The sequence below is a fragment of the Brachyhypopomus gauderio genome, chromosome 2 (genome assembly GCF_052324685.1).
Source record: "Brachyhypopomus gauderio isolate BG-103 chromosome 2, BGAUD_0.2, whole genome shotgun sequence".
NCBI classification, from domain to species: domain Eukaryota; kingdom Metazoa; phylum Chordata; class Actinopteri; order Gymnotiformes; family Hypopomidae; genus Brachyhypopomus; species Brachyhypopomus gauderio.
The window spans coordinates 39,566,553-39,581,552 of record NC_135212.1 but is presented as its reverse complement, the minus strand read 5'-3'; the positions used below and the strand labels follow the sequence as shown (position 1 = coordinate 39,581,552).

The 15,000-nt window shown below is 44.0% G+C and overlaps 1 protein-coding gene across 3 annotated transcripts in view; it reads left to right on the top strand.

Annotated features, from left to right (window-relative positions):
• Positions 1–15,000, top strand: part of asic2 (acid-sensing (proton-gated) ion channel 2) — a 332,386-nt gene that overhangs the window by 211,753 nt on the left and 105,633 nt on the right. The window contains exons 1-2 of one of the 3 annotated variants that reach the window (XM_076995756.1): positions 12,958–13,594; positions 13,645–15,000. The exon at positions 13,645–15,000 is cut by the window's right edge and continues 510 nt beyond it. The exons of the other annotated variants lie outside the window; for them this stretch is intronic. Of the exons in view, the coding sequence (XP_076851871.1) occupies positions 14,782–15,000 (219 nt within the window). The 5' untranslated portion in view covers positions 12,958–13,594; positions 13,645–14,781. Of the gene's footprint in view, positions 1–12,957; positions 13,595–13,644 lie in introns of those variants that run through there. 3 annotated transcript variants of the gene reach the window in all.

Genomic DNA, 15,000 nt, shown 5'->3' with positions numbered 1-15,000 from the left:
CATCTACTGATGGCTGATCTACTGTGATCTCATCTACTGATGGCTGATCTACTGTGATCTCATCTATTGATGGCTGATCTACTGTGATCTCATCTATTGATGGCTGATCTACTGTGATCTCATCCACTGATCTACTTTTCTGTCATAATCCCATCTATGTATGACTTTTCTACCATAATCCCATGCATGTATTGTCATCTATTGATGACTGTTGTACCATAATTCCATCCACTGATGGCTGTTCTACTGCATTGTTTTACATTAACATTGTTTTACCATAATCTCAATTGCTGATGATGGTAATGTCATCCATTTATGATACGATAATCTCACCCACTGATTACAGTTCTACTATAATCTCATCTACAGATGAGTGTTGTACCATAATCTGATGATAGCTATTTGGTAATCTCGTAAACTGTGGATGTAGTGATATGCTATGTAGGTCCATAAACTGGATCATGCATTATGTATCATAATTTTCTGTAACTCAGAAACTCAACAGGAGACATAAATGTAGATATTGGACAAGATCATTGATGTTTACATGATCATTATTGATTTTGATTGGATAAACTTTAGTTTAGGGCCTGTCTCTGATCTTCTACCTGGAGTAATGTGTCCATGTCTGTTCCCTTTTGTTTACACCTGCTCTTTATCTCATCCGGACATGATGCTCCATTAGATCTTATTTAGGTGGGAGGAGCCTCATCTATTACATTTGCTTAACAAGATAATTTGTATGGGAATTATTCTGCAGGGGATGTGCTCTGTGGTGTGACTCTATGATCAAACAGGCTTTTCTAAAGCTGATTTTGGTGGTTTTAATAAGATTTGTTTTCAGATCTGCTTGGCAACAATATTATAGTACATTCCTGAGAGAATGTTCATTAGCAACACTGTTTTCCAAAGCTTCCCGAGTCTACTGTCCTGGGTCTGTCTAGTCTGAGATGGGGGTAAAGAGGTAATGAGGAAGACTCTGGTGTGGTCACGCTCACTGCCATTGGGACGGCTTGGGGGTCGGCCTGGGTCCTCCATGCCTGACTGGTGAGTCAACTTGGGTAGTGGAAGATAACTCAATAAACCATTATTGTTAGAGACACAAACAATACAACAGGCTTCTAAACAGCCTACAGCATGTTGACATGTGCGTACACACACACACACACACACACACACACACACACACACACACACACACACACACACACACACACACACAGGCATATGGCTCCTCAGGACTTTGGGGAAATGGTGATAAAGTGAGTCAGTAGGTGGGAAATGGTCACATTAGCACATCAGTGATCATTCATCCACCTGAGCCCACCTGTGTTGTGTTATTGTGTGCTGTGTTGTTGTGTGCTGTGTTATTGTGTGCTGTGCTGTTGTGTACTGTGTTGTTGTGTGCTGTGTTGTTGTTTGCTGGGCTAGTGTGTGCTGTGCTGTTGTGTGCTATGTTATTGTGTGCTGTTATTGTGCTGTTGTGTTATTGTGTGCTGTGTTATAGTGTACTGCGTTATTGTGTGCTGTGTTATTGTGTGCTGTGTTGTTGTGTGCTGTGTTGTGTGCTGTGTTAGTGTGCTGTGTTGTTGTGTGCTGTGCTATTGTGTGCTGTGTTATTGTGTGCTGTGCTATTGTGTGCTGTGCTATTGTGTGCTGCGCTATTGTGTGCTGTGTTATTGTGTGCTTGTGCTGTTGTTTGCTGCGTTATTGTGTGCTGCGTTATTGTGTGCTGTGCTATTGTGTGCTGTGTTATTGTGTGCTGTGCTATTGTGTGCTGTGTTATTGTGTGCTGTGCTATTGTGTGCTGTGCTATTGTGTGCTGTGTTATTGTGTGCTGTGTTATTGTGTGCTGTGCTATTGTGTGCTGTGTTATTGTGTGCTGTGTTATTGTGTGCTGTGCTATTGTGTGCTGTGCTATTGTGTGCTGTGTTATTGTGTGCTGTGCTATTGTGTGCTGTGTTATTGTGTGCTGTGCTATTGTGTGCTGTGCTATTGTGTGCTGTGTTATTGTGTGCTGTGTTATTGTGTGCTGTGTTATTGTGTGCTGTGTTATTGTGTGCTGTGCTATTGTGTGCTGTGCTATTGTGTGCTGTGTTATTGTGTGCTGTGCTATTGTGTGCTGTGTTATTGTGTGCTGTGCTATTGTGTGCTGTGTTATTGTGTGCTGTGCTATTGTGTGCTGTGTTATTGTGTGCTGTGTTATTGTGTGCTGTGTTATTGTGTGCTGTGCTATTGTGTGCTGTGTTATTGTGTGCTGTGCTATTGTGTGCTGTGTTATTGTGTGCTGTGTTATTGTGTGCTGTGCTATTGTGTGCTGTGTTATTGTGTGCTGTGTTATTGTGTGCTGTGCTATTGTGTGCTGTGTTATTGTGTGCTGTGCTATTGTGTGCTGTGTTATTGTGTGCTGTGCTATTGTGTGCTGTGCTATTGTGTGCTGTGTTCCTGAGGTTCCCTGTTCCCCATTGATCCCCCAGCATCATGAATCCTCACTGGAGCACCAGGTTTGCGTCACAGAGACGTCAGTCTACTAGCTTCTGTTCTGCATATATGTCTCTGAGAGCTCAGGGTAGCTGTTGTAGGGTAAGGCAGGAATTGGGGTAGGCGGGTCGGGTTAGACAGGGGTCGGGTTAAACAGGGGTCGGTTTAGACAGGGGTCGGGTTAGACGGGTCGGGTTACACAGGGGTCGGGTTACACAGGGATCGTTCCTCATGTTGGATGTGTTAGGGAGGGGTCATGTTAGGCAGGGGTTTGTGTCAAAATGTCCTGATTTTTTTTTTTTTTTTATTTTAAAAATTAAGTTTTCTGTAAAATTTCAGGATAGTACATTATCTCTCTCTCTCTCTCTCTCTCTCCCATCTCTCTCATCTTTCTGTCTCTCTGTGTGTCTCGCTCCCTCCCTGTTTCTCTCACACACACACACACACACACACACACACACACACACACACACACACACACACACACACTCACATGCACACTCACACTCTCTCTCTCTCACACACACACACACACAAACACATACACACACACTGTCACATGCACACACTCTCTCTTTATCTCTCTCTCTCACACACACACACACACACACACACACACACACACACACACACACACACACACACACACACACACACACACACACACACACACAGGACTGCATTAATCAATGCCCTCACCCGCTCCACCATTGCTGATGTTTGTTGGTTGTTCAGTGCAGTCCTGTTCAGTGCAGTCCTGTTCAGTGCGACACCTCTGTCAGTGCGACACCTCTGTCAGTGCGATGGCTTTGTCGTTTGGTCTTGATGGTTAATTATCCCTCTTACAGTCGCACTGCACTCACCAGGTCATACAAACTAACTGTCAGAGTCCATCTGTCTCTCTACCTACAGAATCCATCTGTCTATCTATCTGAAGGATCCATTTTGGTAACATCCATGTTTCCCTGTTATGTGAGACAGAGGGTTTCATTCATTTCAGTGGAAGGTCAAAGTCATTGTCAGTCTAACCAATCAAACTGGTCCTGACAGTTGTGCTGGGAAGGGTGGGGGAGGGGTGTAATCGTATGGCACAGACACGTATGCTGTGTTTGACTACAGCAGTGACGAGACCTCCTGAGACAGTGACGATCACCCTCCACTCGGTATCTGTGTGACTACCAAATTCACCTCCTGTTATATCACCCTTCCTGTTATATATCACCCCTCCTGTTATATCACCCGTCCTGTTATATCACCCCTCCTGTTATATCACCCGTCCTGTTATATATCATCCCTCCTGTTATATCACCCGTCCTGTTATATATCACCCCTCCTGTTATATCACCCGTCCTGTTATATATCACCCATCCTGTTATATATCACCCCTCCTGTTATATCACCCGTCCTGTTATATATCATCCCTCCTGTTATATCACCCCTCCTGTTATATCACCCTTCCTGTTATATATCACCCCTACTGTTATATCACCCCTCCTGTTATATCACCCGTCCTGTTATATATCATCCCTCCTGTTATATCACCCTTCCTGTTATATATCACCCCTACTGTTATATCACCCCTCCTGTTATATATCACCCCTCCTGTTATATCACCCGTCCTTTTATATATCACCCCTACTGTTATATCACCCCTCCTGTTATATCACCCCTCCTGTTATATATCACCCCTCCTGTTATATCACCCTTCCTGTTATATATCATCCCTCCTGTTATATCACCCGTCCTGTTATATCACCCCTCCTGTTATATCACCCGTCCTGTTATATATCACCCGTCCTGTATATATCACCCCTCCTGTTATATCAACCCTCCTGTTATATCAACCCTCCTGTTATATCACCCGTCCTGTTATATATCACCCGTCCTGTTATATATCACCCCTCCTGTTATATCACCCTTCCTGTTATATATCATCCCTCCTGTTATATCACCCGTCCTGTTATATCACCCCTCCTGTTATATCACCCGTCCTGTTATATATCACCCGTCCTGTATATATCACCCGTCCTGTTATATCACCCCTCCTGTTATATCACCCGTCCTGTTATATATCACCCGTCCTGTATATATCACCCCTCCTGTTATATCAACCCTCCTGTTATATCACCCTTCCTGTTATATATCATCCCTCCTGTTATATCACCCGTCCTGTTATATCACCCCTCCTGTTATATCACCCGTCCTGTTATATATCACCCCTACTGTTATATCACCCGTCCTGTTATATATCATCCCTCCTGTTATATCACCCCTCCTGTTATATCACCCGTCCTGTTATATATCACCCCTACTGTTATATCACCCGTCCTGTTATATATCATCCCTCCTGTTATATCACCCTTCCTGTTATATATCACCCCTACTGTTATATCACCCCTCCTGTTATATATCACCCCTCCTGTTATATCACCCGTCCTTTTATATATCATCCCTCCTGTTATATCAACCCTCCTGTTATATCACCCGTCCTGTTATATATCACCCGTCCTGTATATATCACCCCTCCTGTTATATTTCACCCATCCTGTTATATATCACCCCTCCTGCTATATCACCCACAAGAGGAGTTAAATTACTCCTATATATCATCCATACTGTTAAATCACTCCTCCTGTATATCACCCTTCCTGTTATATCACTCCTCCTGTTAGCACCCATCCTGTTTTGTCACCCCTTTTATATCACCTTTCCTGTTATATCACCCATCTTGTTATATATCACCCTCCTTTTACATCATCCCTTCTTTCTTCAGCTTTGCATTTCAAGTTTAAATCAAATAAACTGAAGACAGTTTTGTGGACATTTATCTGTTCCTGTTCTAATATGTGTCAAATACACTATAGTGATTAGTTAAATCCTGTTGTACAATATTTTCTCCACAGTATATATCCATGCGTAGCTATTGAATGTCATGAGAGAGAGAGTGTGTGTGTGTTTATATCTGTGTGTACGTTTGCATAATTAAATCTGTGAGATGGATTGTGATTGTGCAATGTGTGAGGTTTATGTTGCAAGAACGTTTCACAGCCCTGGAATGCTTATAACACACACACACACACACACACACACACACACACACACACACACACACACACTATGATCTTCATGCTGTTGAGCTGTGATGTAAGGAACTTAGTCCAGTGTTGCCGTATGTAATTAACTTCCTGGATCCAAGACTCCTGCTGATTCCCAGCACTGGATGAACTGTTTCTGTATCTCTCTGTCCTGGAGCCAATAGGCCTATTTAAGCCCTGCTGCAAAATATACATTATACATGCCAAGCACAGATTTAAAACATGCAGTAAAAAGGTGTGTGTGTGTGTGTGTGTGTGTGTGTGTGTGTGTGTATGTGTGTATGTGTGTATGGGCAGGGGGCTGTGTTTTTATATGGAATGAATTACCTGTTGGTGTGATGAATACAGTGATAACTAACACGTTGCTTTGGCCTTGTGGGTATGTAAACAGCAGGGCAGAGCTGGTGCGAGGACCCATTCACAATGCCACTCACCCTGTTGTTACACCCTGAGGCTACACACTGATGCTGCACCCTGTTGCTACACCCTGAAGTTACACACCGATGCTACACTAAACAGCAGACCCATATTTTCTTTGAAATTAAACATTCTTCCTGTTGGACCTGCTGCTCCAGGTTCCCGATACAAATTTTGTGTCACCATATTTCCTTCAACATGTAACCTGTTTCTGTGAGACATAAACCAGGTGAAGAGAGATTTAGTGTTAACAGAAGCATTCAAAACCTGTCATGACCCTGTTGGCAATGCTCTCTCTCTCTCTCTCTCTCTGTGTGTGTGTGTGTGTGTGTGTGTGTGTGTGTGTGTGTGTGTGTGTGTGTGTGTGTGTGTGTGATAGGAAGGGTTAGGAAGGGTTGTGCCATTGCCCCTCAGGCAGAGAGTCTTGCTAGTTTACTGTAGGTTGCTGTAGTTGATTGTAGTTTACTCAGTAGCGAACCGTGACCATTACTGTCCCACCCACCCACCCCCTTCCTCTTTCTAATTACTGCAATGAATAAAAAAGAAAAAATTGAGACGACAGTACAGCTTTAGAAATGCAATAAACATCTGTACTAGATAACTTCTTAAGCAAAATAAGGTTCCAACAAAATAAGGTTCACAGCTCCGTGTTCCTCGGGAGCGGAATATGTAAACAACGCGCACGAGGGCATCAAAGGAATGAATCGGAACTAGCTAGCGGTGGTACGCTAACGACAGCTAGCATCGCCACAGCGGGCGGAAATTATCATACAGTTAAGCTCGCCCACTAAGAGGGAAGATATGATTGGTCAATTTTCCTGTCATTTGACACTGGTATTGCGCTGAATTATAACTGCCAGGCCCTCTGTAAACGAACAGTGGGCATCACAGTCCTGATAGGGGGAGACAGAGGCTCACAGGCTTCCACTTAACCCCTCACCTTCCAACACAGATTGAATAGACACGGGTGAAAAATTAATTTGCTTATATTTCTGTTAGATGTCGATTGTCAAACTGTAAGTAGTTAAAAAGAATTGGATAGATTATATATATTTATGTTTTAAGAATATTTTAGGCAATCTGAGAGGGTGTAGAGGGCCCTGACGGTTCCCCACTGAGTTTACTGTAGTTTGTAGATGCATGTCTTTATGCTGACACTTGATTTGAACTTAATTTGTGCTTCTTAACAACTGTAAAAGCTTGTTTGGTTCAACGACTGCAAATTCTTTAAAACTTTGCTAAACGTGTCTGTGAGTGCTCCGGTCCTGGATTGGGTTATGGTTAGGGTTGGGGTTGGGGTTGTTGTTATGATTAGGGTTAGGATTAGGGTTAGACTTTAACACTGTTCTTATCTTCAGAGGACACGTTTGTTCACTGAGCCACAGCGATGTGTTTCGTGATGAATGTCCATGTGTTTCAGTAGCAGTAGAGTTCACTCTAACCCTGTTCCTAACCCTAATCCTAACATTAACCCTAATGTAACAATGTACAGATATTGCAGTGTGGTGGCTGAATTTTGTACAGCTTGTTGAAACTCCTCTATGGAGTGATTTTTGTTTCAATAGTTCCACAAAAGCAAAAGTAAATCCAAGAGCAGAAAGTATATGTTATGAATGCAAAACAGAAAAAAATATATCAAAAGTATATATTTTAATATAATTGGTTATTTGAAACTTATTTTCGTTTGCATTTTGACAAGTTTTTGGTTCCATTGTTTTTGTTTTTTTGGATTTTCCCAGTAAGGTCTTTTGCTTCTGGAATCTCTCTTTGCTTCTGCTTCGTTTTTTGCTTCTGACTTTTGGAACACATTTCACGTGTGGGAGGGTCTTAGATGAAGGCGTTCCTCTGCAATCTCCATTGGTCACTGATTCCGGACTGACACAGAGCTCTGAGACCGCCTCTGGGACCAAGCCACGCCCACCCCACCAGCTTCCCAGCGTTTTCAAACATGGCGGAACGCGGTGGTTCTGTTTCACAGCAGCATGTAAACTGAGTTTTGCCATTAAAGTTTATAATTAATTGCTAAATGGTCTGTAGATATTGCAAATGTACACTGTATAATAACTACATTAAGCATGCTCACCTGCACGAGCTTTTTAAAATTTTAGTGAACTGGATGGAGAGAACATTGATGTGTGGAAGAAATATGAGTATTTGCAATATCTGGTATGGCGACGGACGGGGGGTGGGGGGCAGCTGGTGTACGAGAGGTGATGCCAAATATAGTAAAATTCATAATAGTAAAAAATACCAAAATTAAAGCCAAATACCAAAATTAAAGCAATACTGAAAAGTGGCCACCCTATATACAACCAGCTTTGTTCACTCACAGTTTTTCAGTGTTCTGCAGGTACCACACACAAACACACATCACATGCATCTTGTGCTGTCCATATTTTATTAAGAAGTGAACAATATTCATTGAACCATTGAACATAGAGATACTAAACATAATACATGTCAGACATGACATTCAGATACTGTCCGACTCAGAGATAAAAACAAACAGATTTTAACTTGGAGGGTGGGAGTAAGAAGAGTAGTCCATTGAAACGCAGAGTGCGGATTAGTTTCCTTCTCACTTTAGACCCGCGGGGACGCTAGCGAACGTTACTGGAGGAGCGAGTAACTAGTCGCTACTATTGTGAATGTAGCAAAACGGTGACAGAAGCTACAGCAGCGATTAAATTAAAAATAATTTAAAGGCTAGCTTTAAACACGCTCTTCCCTGTTGACTTCTCTCACGGTAATGTCGCGCTGAAAAATATTGACCTGTCTTGTCAATATATGGAGCCAGATCCGTAAACGCGAGCCGCTTTCGCCATTCCAGATGGCTCAGTCAAAACCATTACATCTTAATGAACCAATAAATAACATCAGCGGCAAAAATGAGTGTAAAAAATACCAGGGTTCATCATTTAGAACTACAAAAAATCTTGTTTCTTATTTTACTATCTACCTATTTTTCATAAGAGTTTGTTTTACCGCAAAATATGAAAACTTCAAAACGGCGAATTTCGCCGCAAGGTGACAGATTTTCATGCCTGCATCCAGTTCACTACAATTTTAAAAAGCTCGCGCTGGTGAAGTGTGCTAAATATTAACTGCCAAGCTTAATGTAGTTATTATACAGTGTACATTTGCAATATCTACAGACCATTTACCAATTAATTATAAACTTTTATGGTAAAACTTAGTTTACATGCTACTGTGAAACAGAACCACCGCGTTCCGCCATGTTTGAAAACGCTGGGAAGCTGGTGGGGTGGGCGTGGCTTGGTCCCAGAGCTCTGTGTCAGTCCGGAATCAGTGACCAATGGAGATTGCAGAGGAACGCCTTCATCTAAGACCCTCCCACACGTGAAATGTGTTCCAAAAGTCAGAAGCAAAAAATGAAGCAGAAGCAAAGAGAGATTCCAGAAGCAAAAGACCTTACTGGGAAAATCCAAAAAAACAAAAACAATGGAACCAAAAACTTGCAAATGCAAACGAAAATAAGTTTCAAATAACCAATTATATAAAAAATATATACTTTTGATATATTTTTTTTCTGTTTTGCATTCATAACATATACTTTCTGCTCTTGGATTTACTTTTGCTTTTGTGGAACTATTGAAACAAAAATCACTCCATACTCCTCGTGTTTATTCCGAGTGACTGTAGTGACTAGGTTAATGTTCAGTAGACTGGGACAGTGACTGTAGTGACTAAGTTAATGTTCAGTAGACTGGGACAGTGACTGTAGTGACTAAATTAATGTTCAGTAGACTGGGACAGTGACTGTAGTGACTAGATTAATGTTCAGTAGACTGGGACAGTGACTGTAGTGACTAGATTAATGTTCAGTAGACTGGGACAGTGACTGTAGTGACTAAATTAATGTTCAGTAGACTGGGACAGTGACTGTAGTGACTAGATTAATGTTCAGTAGACTGGGACAGTGACTGTAGTGACTAGGTTAATGTTCAGTAGACTGGGACAGTGACTGTAGCGACTAGATTAATGTTCAGTAGACTGGGACAGTGACTGTAGTGACTAAGTTAATGTTCAGTAGACTGGGACAGTGACTGTAGTGACTAAATTAATGTTCAGTAGACTGGGACAGTGACTGTAGTGACTAGATTAATGTTCAGTAGACTGGGACAGTGACTGTAGTGACTAAATTAATGTTCAGTAGACTGGGACAGTGACTGTAGTGACTAGATTAATGTTCAGTAGACTGGGACAGTGACTGTAGTGACTAAATTAATGTTCAGTAGACTGGGACAGTGACTGTAGTGACTAGGTTAATGTTCAGTAGACTGGGACAGTGACTGTAGTGACTAAGTTAATGTTCAGTAGACTGGGACAGTGACTGTAGTGACTAAGTTAATGTTCAGTAGACTGGGACAGTGACTGTAGTGACTAGGTTAATGTTCAGTAGAATGGGACAGTGACTGTAGTGACTAGGTTAATGTTCAGTAGACTGGGACAGTGACTGTAGTGACTAAGTTAATGTTCAGTAGACTGGGACAGTGACTGTAGTGACTAAGTTAATGTTCAGTAGACTGGGACAGTGACTGTAGTGACTAAGTTAATGTTCAGTAGACTGGGACAGTGACTGTAGTGACTAAATTAATGTTCAGTAGACTGGGACAGTGACTGTAGTGACTAGATTAATGTTCAGTAGACTGGGACAGTGACTGTAGTGACTAGATTAATGTTCAGTAGACTGGGACAGTGACTGTAGTGACTAAATTAATGTTCAGTAGACTGGGACAGTGACTGTAGTGACTAGATTAATGTTCAGTAGACTGGGACAGTGACTGTAGTGACTAGGTTAATGTTCAGTAGACTGGGACAGTGACTGTAGCGACTAGATTAATGTTCAGTAGACTGGGACAGTGACTGTAGTGACTAAGTTAATGTTCAGTAGACTGGGACAGTGACTGTAGTGACTAAATTAATGTTCAGTAGACTGGGACAGTGACTGTAGTGACTAGATTAATGTTCAGTAGACTGGGACAGTGACTGTAGTGACTAAATTAATGTTCAGTAGACTGGGACAGTGACTGTAGTGACTAGATTAATGTTCAGTAGACTGGGACAGTGACTGTAGTGACTAAATTAATGTTCAGTAGACTGGGACAGTGACTGTAGTGACTAGGTTAATGTTCAGTAGACTGGGACAGTGACTGTAGTGACTAAGTTAATGTTCAGTAGACTGGGACAGTGACTGTAGTGACTAAGTTAATGTTCAGTAGACTGGGACAGTGACTGTAGTGACTAGGTTAATGTTCAGTAGAATGGGACAGTGACTGTAGTGACTAGGTTAATGTTCAGTAGACTGGGACAGTGACTGTAGTGACTAAGTTAATGTTCAGTAGACTGGGACAGTGACTGTAGTGACTAAGTTAATGTTCAGTAGACTGGGACAGTGACTGTAGTGACTAAATTAATGTTCAGTAGACTGGGACAGTGACTGTAGTGACTAGATTAATGTTCAGTAGACTGGGACAGTGACTGTAGTGACTAAATTAATGTTCAGTAGACTGGGACAGTGACTGTAGTGACTAGATTAATGTTCAGTAGACTGGGACAGTGACTGTAGTGACTAAATTAATGTTCAGTAGACTGGGACAGTGACTGTAGTGACTAGGTTAATGTTCAGTAGACTGGGACAGTGACTGTAGTGACTAAGTTAATGTTCAGTAGACTGGGACAGTGACTGTAGTGACTAAGTTAATGTTCAGTAGACTGGGACAGTGACTGTAGTGACTAGGTTAATGTTCAGTAGAATGGGACAGTGACTGTAGTGACTAGGTTAATGTTCAGTAGACTGGGACAGTGACTGTAGTGACTAAGTTAATGTTCAGTAGACTGGGACAGTGACTGTAGTGACTAAGTTAATGTTCAGTAGACTGGGACAGTGACTGTAGTGACTAAGTTAATGTTCAGTAGACTGGGACAGTGACTGTAGTGACTAAGTTAATGTTCAGTAGACTGGGACAGTGACTGTAGTGACTAAATTAATGTTCAGTAGACTGGGACAATGACTGTAGTGACTAGATTAATGTTCAGTAGACTGGGACAGTGTAGTGACTAGATTAATGTTCAGTAGACTGGGACAGTGACTGTAGTGACTAGATTAATGTTCAGTAGACTGGGACAGTGACTGTAGTGACTAGGTTAATGTTCAGTAGACTGGGACAGTGACTGTAGTGACTAGGTTAATGTTCAGTAGACTGGGACAGTGACTGTAGTGACTAGGTTAATGTTCAGTAGACTGGGACAGTGACTGTAGTGACTAAGTTAATGTTCAGTAGACTGGGACAGTGACTGTAGTGACTAGATTAATGTTCAGTAGACTGTAGTGACTAGGTTAATTTTCAGTAGACTGGGACATTGACTGTAGTGACTCGTGCATGCTCACTCGTGCACACTCACTCGTGCAGGCTCAACGTTGTGCATTCCCTACCTTTCTTTCTTTGCTTATCCACTTATCTGTGACTTCAATGATTTCTCCAAATCATTGGAAAGGGTTTTGTGTGTGTGTGTGTGAATATATGCATGTGAATGTATGTCTGTATTTTCTTGAGATGATTGTTTCGAATGAGACAAAATCAATGAAAGTGAAAAGAGGGAATGAGAGTGAGGAAAAGAGTGTGTGTCAGGTAGCATGGTAATTCACACACACACACACACACACACACACACACACACACACACACACACACACACACACACACACACGGAGAGAGGCAGAAACCTTTAAATCACTGTGAGCAGTGCATGAGACCATGAGAAGCATTTTGGTGACCTGCTCACGAGTGCAAACAAAAAGACAGAAGCAATACCAGGAAAGAATGTGAATACGTTGGAAAGAAAAGAAACGAAAAGAAAAGAAAAAAGAGAGAGGGCCAGAGCGCATGAGAGAGAGCGAGGGAGTAGGAGAGGGAGGGAGAGAGAGAGAGAGAAACAGCGCGACAGCACGAGCCGGAGCAGACAGACTGCGCGGACGCAGTGGAGAGCGGAGAGAACACACACAGCGGAGCAGGAGCACAGCGGAGAAGTGGACAGGGCGCAGAGAACAGACGGACACACAGCTAGACAGAGAGAGAGAGAGAGAGAGAGAGAAGAAGAAGCACAGCGCGCGGTGTAGTGGACCAGCGGAACACGGAACACCAAGGACCGCGTGCACACTCTCGAGTGACGGCTTCAGTCACGGTCTCGTTGTGCGGCTGGACGGCGAGGAACGTGTGTGGAGCTGTATATGCGTGGAGCATGAGAAGGGGAGGAGGCGGGGAGACACAGGAGGCAGGGGGAGGAGCTGCATTGATTGACACCAAAAGGAGGCGGGGCTTTGAAAGCTAGTTGACAAATTTAGTTTACCAGCGGGAGGCATTTTTTGCACGTTAAAAAGAACCAGGGCAGAAGAGTGGAGAAACAGCTCTACTGGAGACTGATAGCAGAGGAATAAAATAGAGAGAGAGAGAGAGAGAGAGAGAGAGAGAGAGAGGGAGAGAGAGTTGCTGAAATCAGAGCATGTCAGACCAGATTTTACATCAGCGGCAGTCATCCTGCCTGCAAACAAGAGAGTTGTGTGTGTGCGTGTGTGTGAGGTTGTGTGTGTGTGCGTGTGTGTGAGGTTGTGTGTGTGCGTGTGTGTGAGGTTGTGTGTGTGAGTGTGAGTTGGTGTGAAGTGTCTCCTCTTGCACCAGACAGCTGTTCTTACTCACCTACAAGAGAGAGTGAGAGAGAGATAGAGAAAGAGAGAGGGAGAGACAGAGAGATAGGGAGAGATAGATATACATAAAGAGAGGGAGAGATAGAGAAGGAGAGAGAGGGAGTGATAGAGAGGGAGAGGTAGAGAGGGTTTGAGTGGTAAAACAGCTTTTTAGGAGCACGGAGGGGCTTTAAACGGAGAAGATTAGCGATCTGCGGCTGCTTGGCAGACCTGTCGCCACGGGAGCACGCGGGACGCGGGATCACTATGGCAAACATGTTGGCACGGAAACCACGCGCAGGAACCTGATCAGAGGGAGCGATCCAGATCAGCTGACGTCCCGCAGAGGGTCCCGCACAGAGGGTCCCGCACGGAGGCGATCTACCCCCCGGGGCCACGCTGCCTCTCCCGCCCCAGGCCCTCCACCTCTCTACACTCCTCCACTCTCATCCCTCTCTTTCCACCGTGTGTTATCTGTCTGTTTCTCACGATGCTGGAGCTGATTCCCTCCGGTCTGTGTGCTCACTCTCAAGACTCGTCCTTCTTCATCGCTGTGTCTTCTCGCGCAATTGTGTGTGTGTTTTAGTTCAGACTGAAGCTGACACTGCTATCGGTGTGTTTGTGTTAGTGTGTGTGTGTGTTTTAGTTAGTTTCAGACTGAAGCTGACACTGCTATCTGCTGTGCGCTCTGTTCTGAGCTAAATAAAACACCTGTCAGACTCGCTATCCAGATGGACTGACAAAGGGATAAAGAGGGAGAGAGGGAAGGACTTCACGAGCAGTAGCCTGTAAGCAGTTATAGCCGTTACGTATGCCACTGTGTGCGAGGCTGAAGTGTTGGTGAGTGCTGAACCCCCTGCTGGGAGAGCGAATGTGTTCTCAGTGTAAGAGGCGTCCAGCTCCCCGGTCTGCCATGGGCAGGGTGTCGTATTAAATCAGCAGGAACGGCTTCTCCGCAGTAGCTGACGGCCTGTGGCTCAGGTTGAGAGTAGCGAGGACACTGGGGGATTTGTCAATTGGGCGTGCTGCGTGCTGATTGGCTGCCTGGTCCCGGCCGTATTCAGCTGCTCAGGGTGGAGCCCCATGCGGGCCCCGGTTGCTGAGGCCTGGTTCGGGGATGAGGCCTTGCCTTCGCTGGTGCTAGCAGCCCTGTGGGCCTTCATGGCTCAGGACGTGCCCTGCGTACGCCCCGCCTCCCCTGCCGCGCCTCGGCGCTCGCCCCGCCCCCGTCGCCGTCGCCCCGCCTCCGTCGCCCGGCCGGGCACCCCGCGGGGCCCGCCCTCCCTGCCGGCCCCGCCCTCG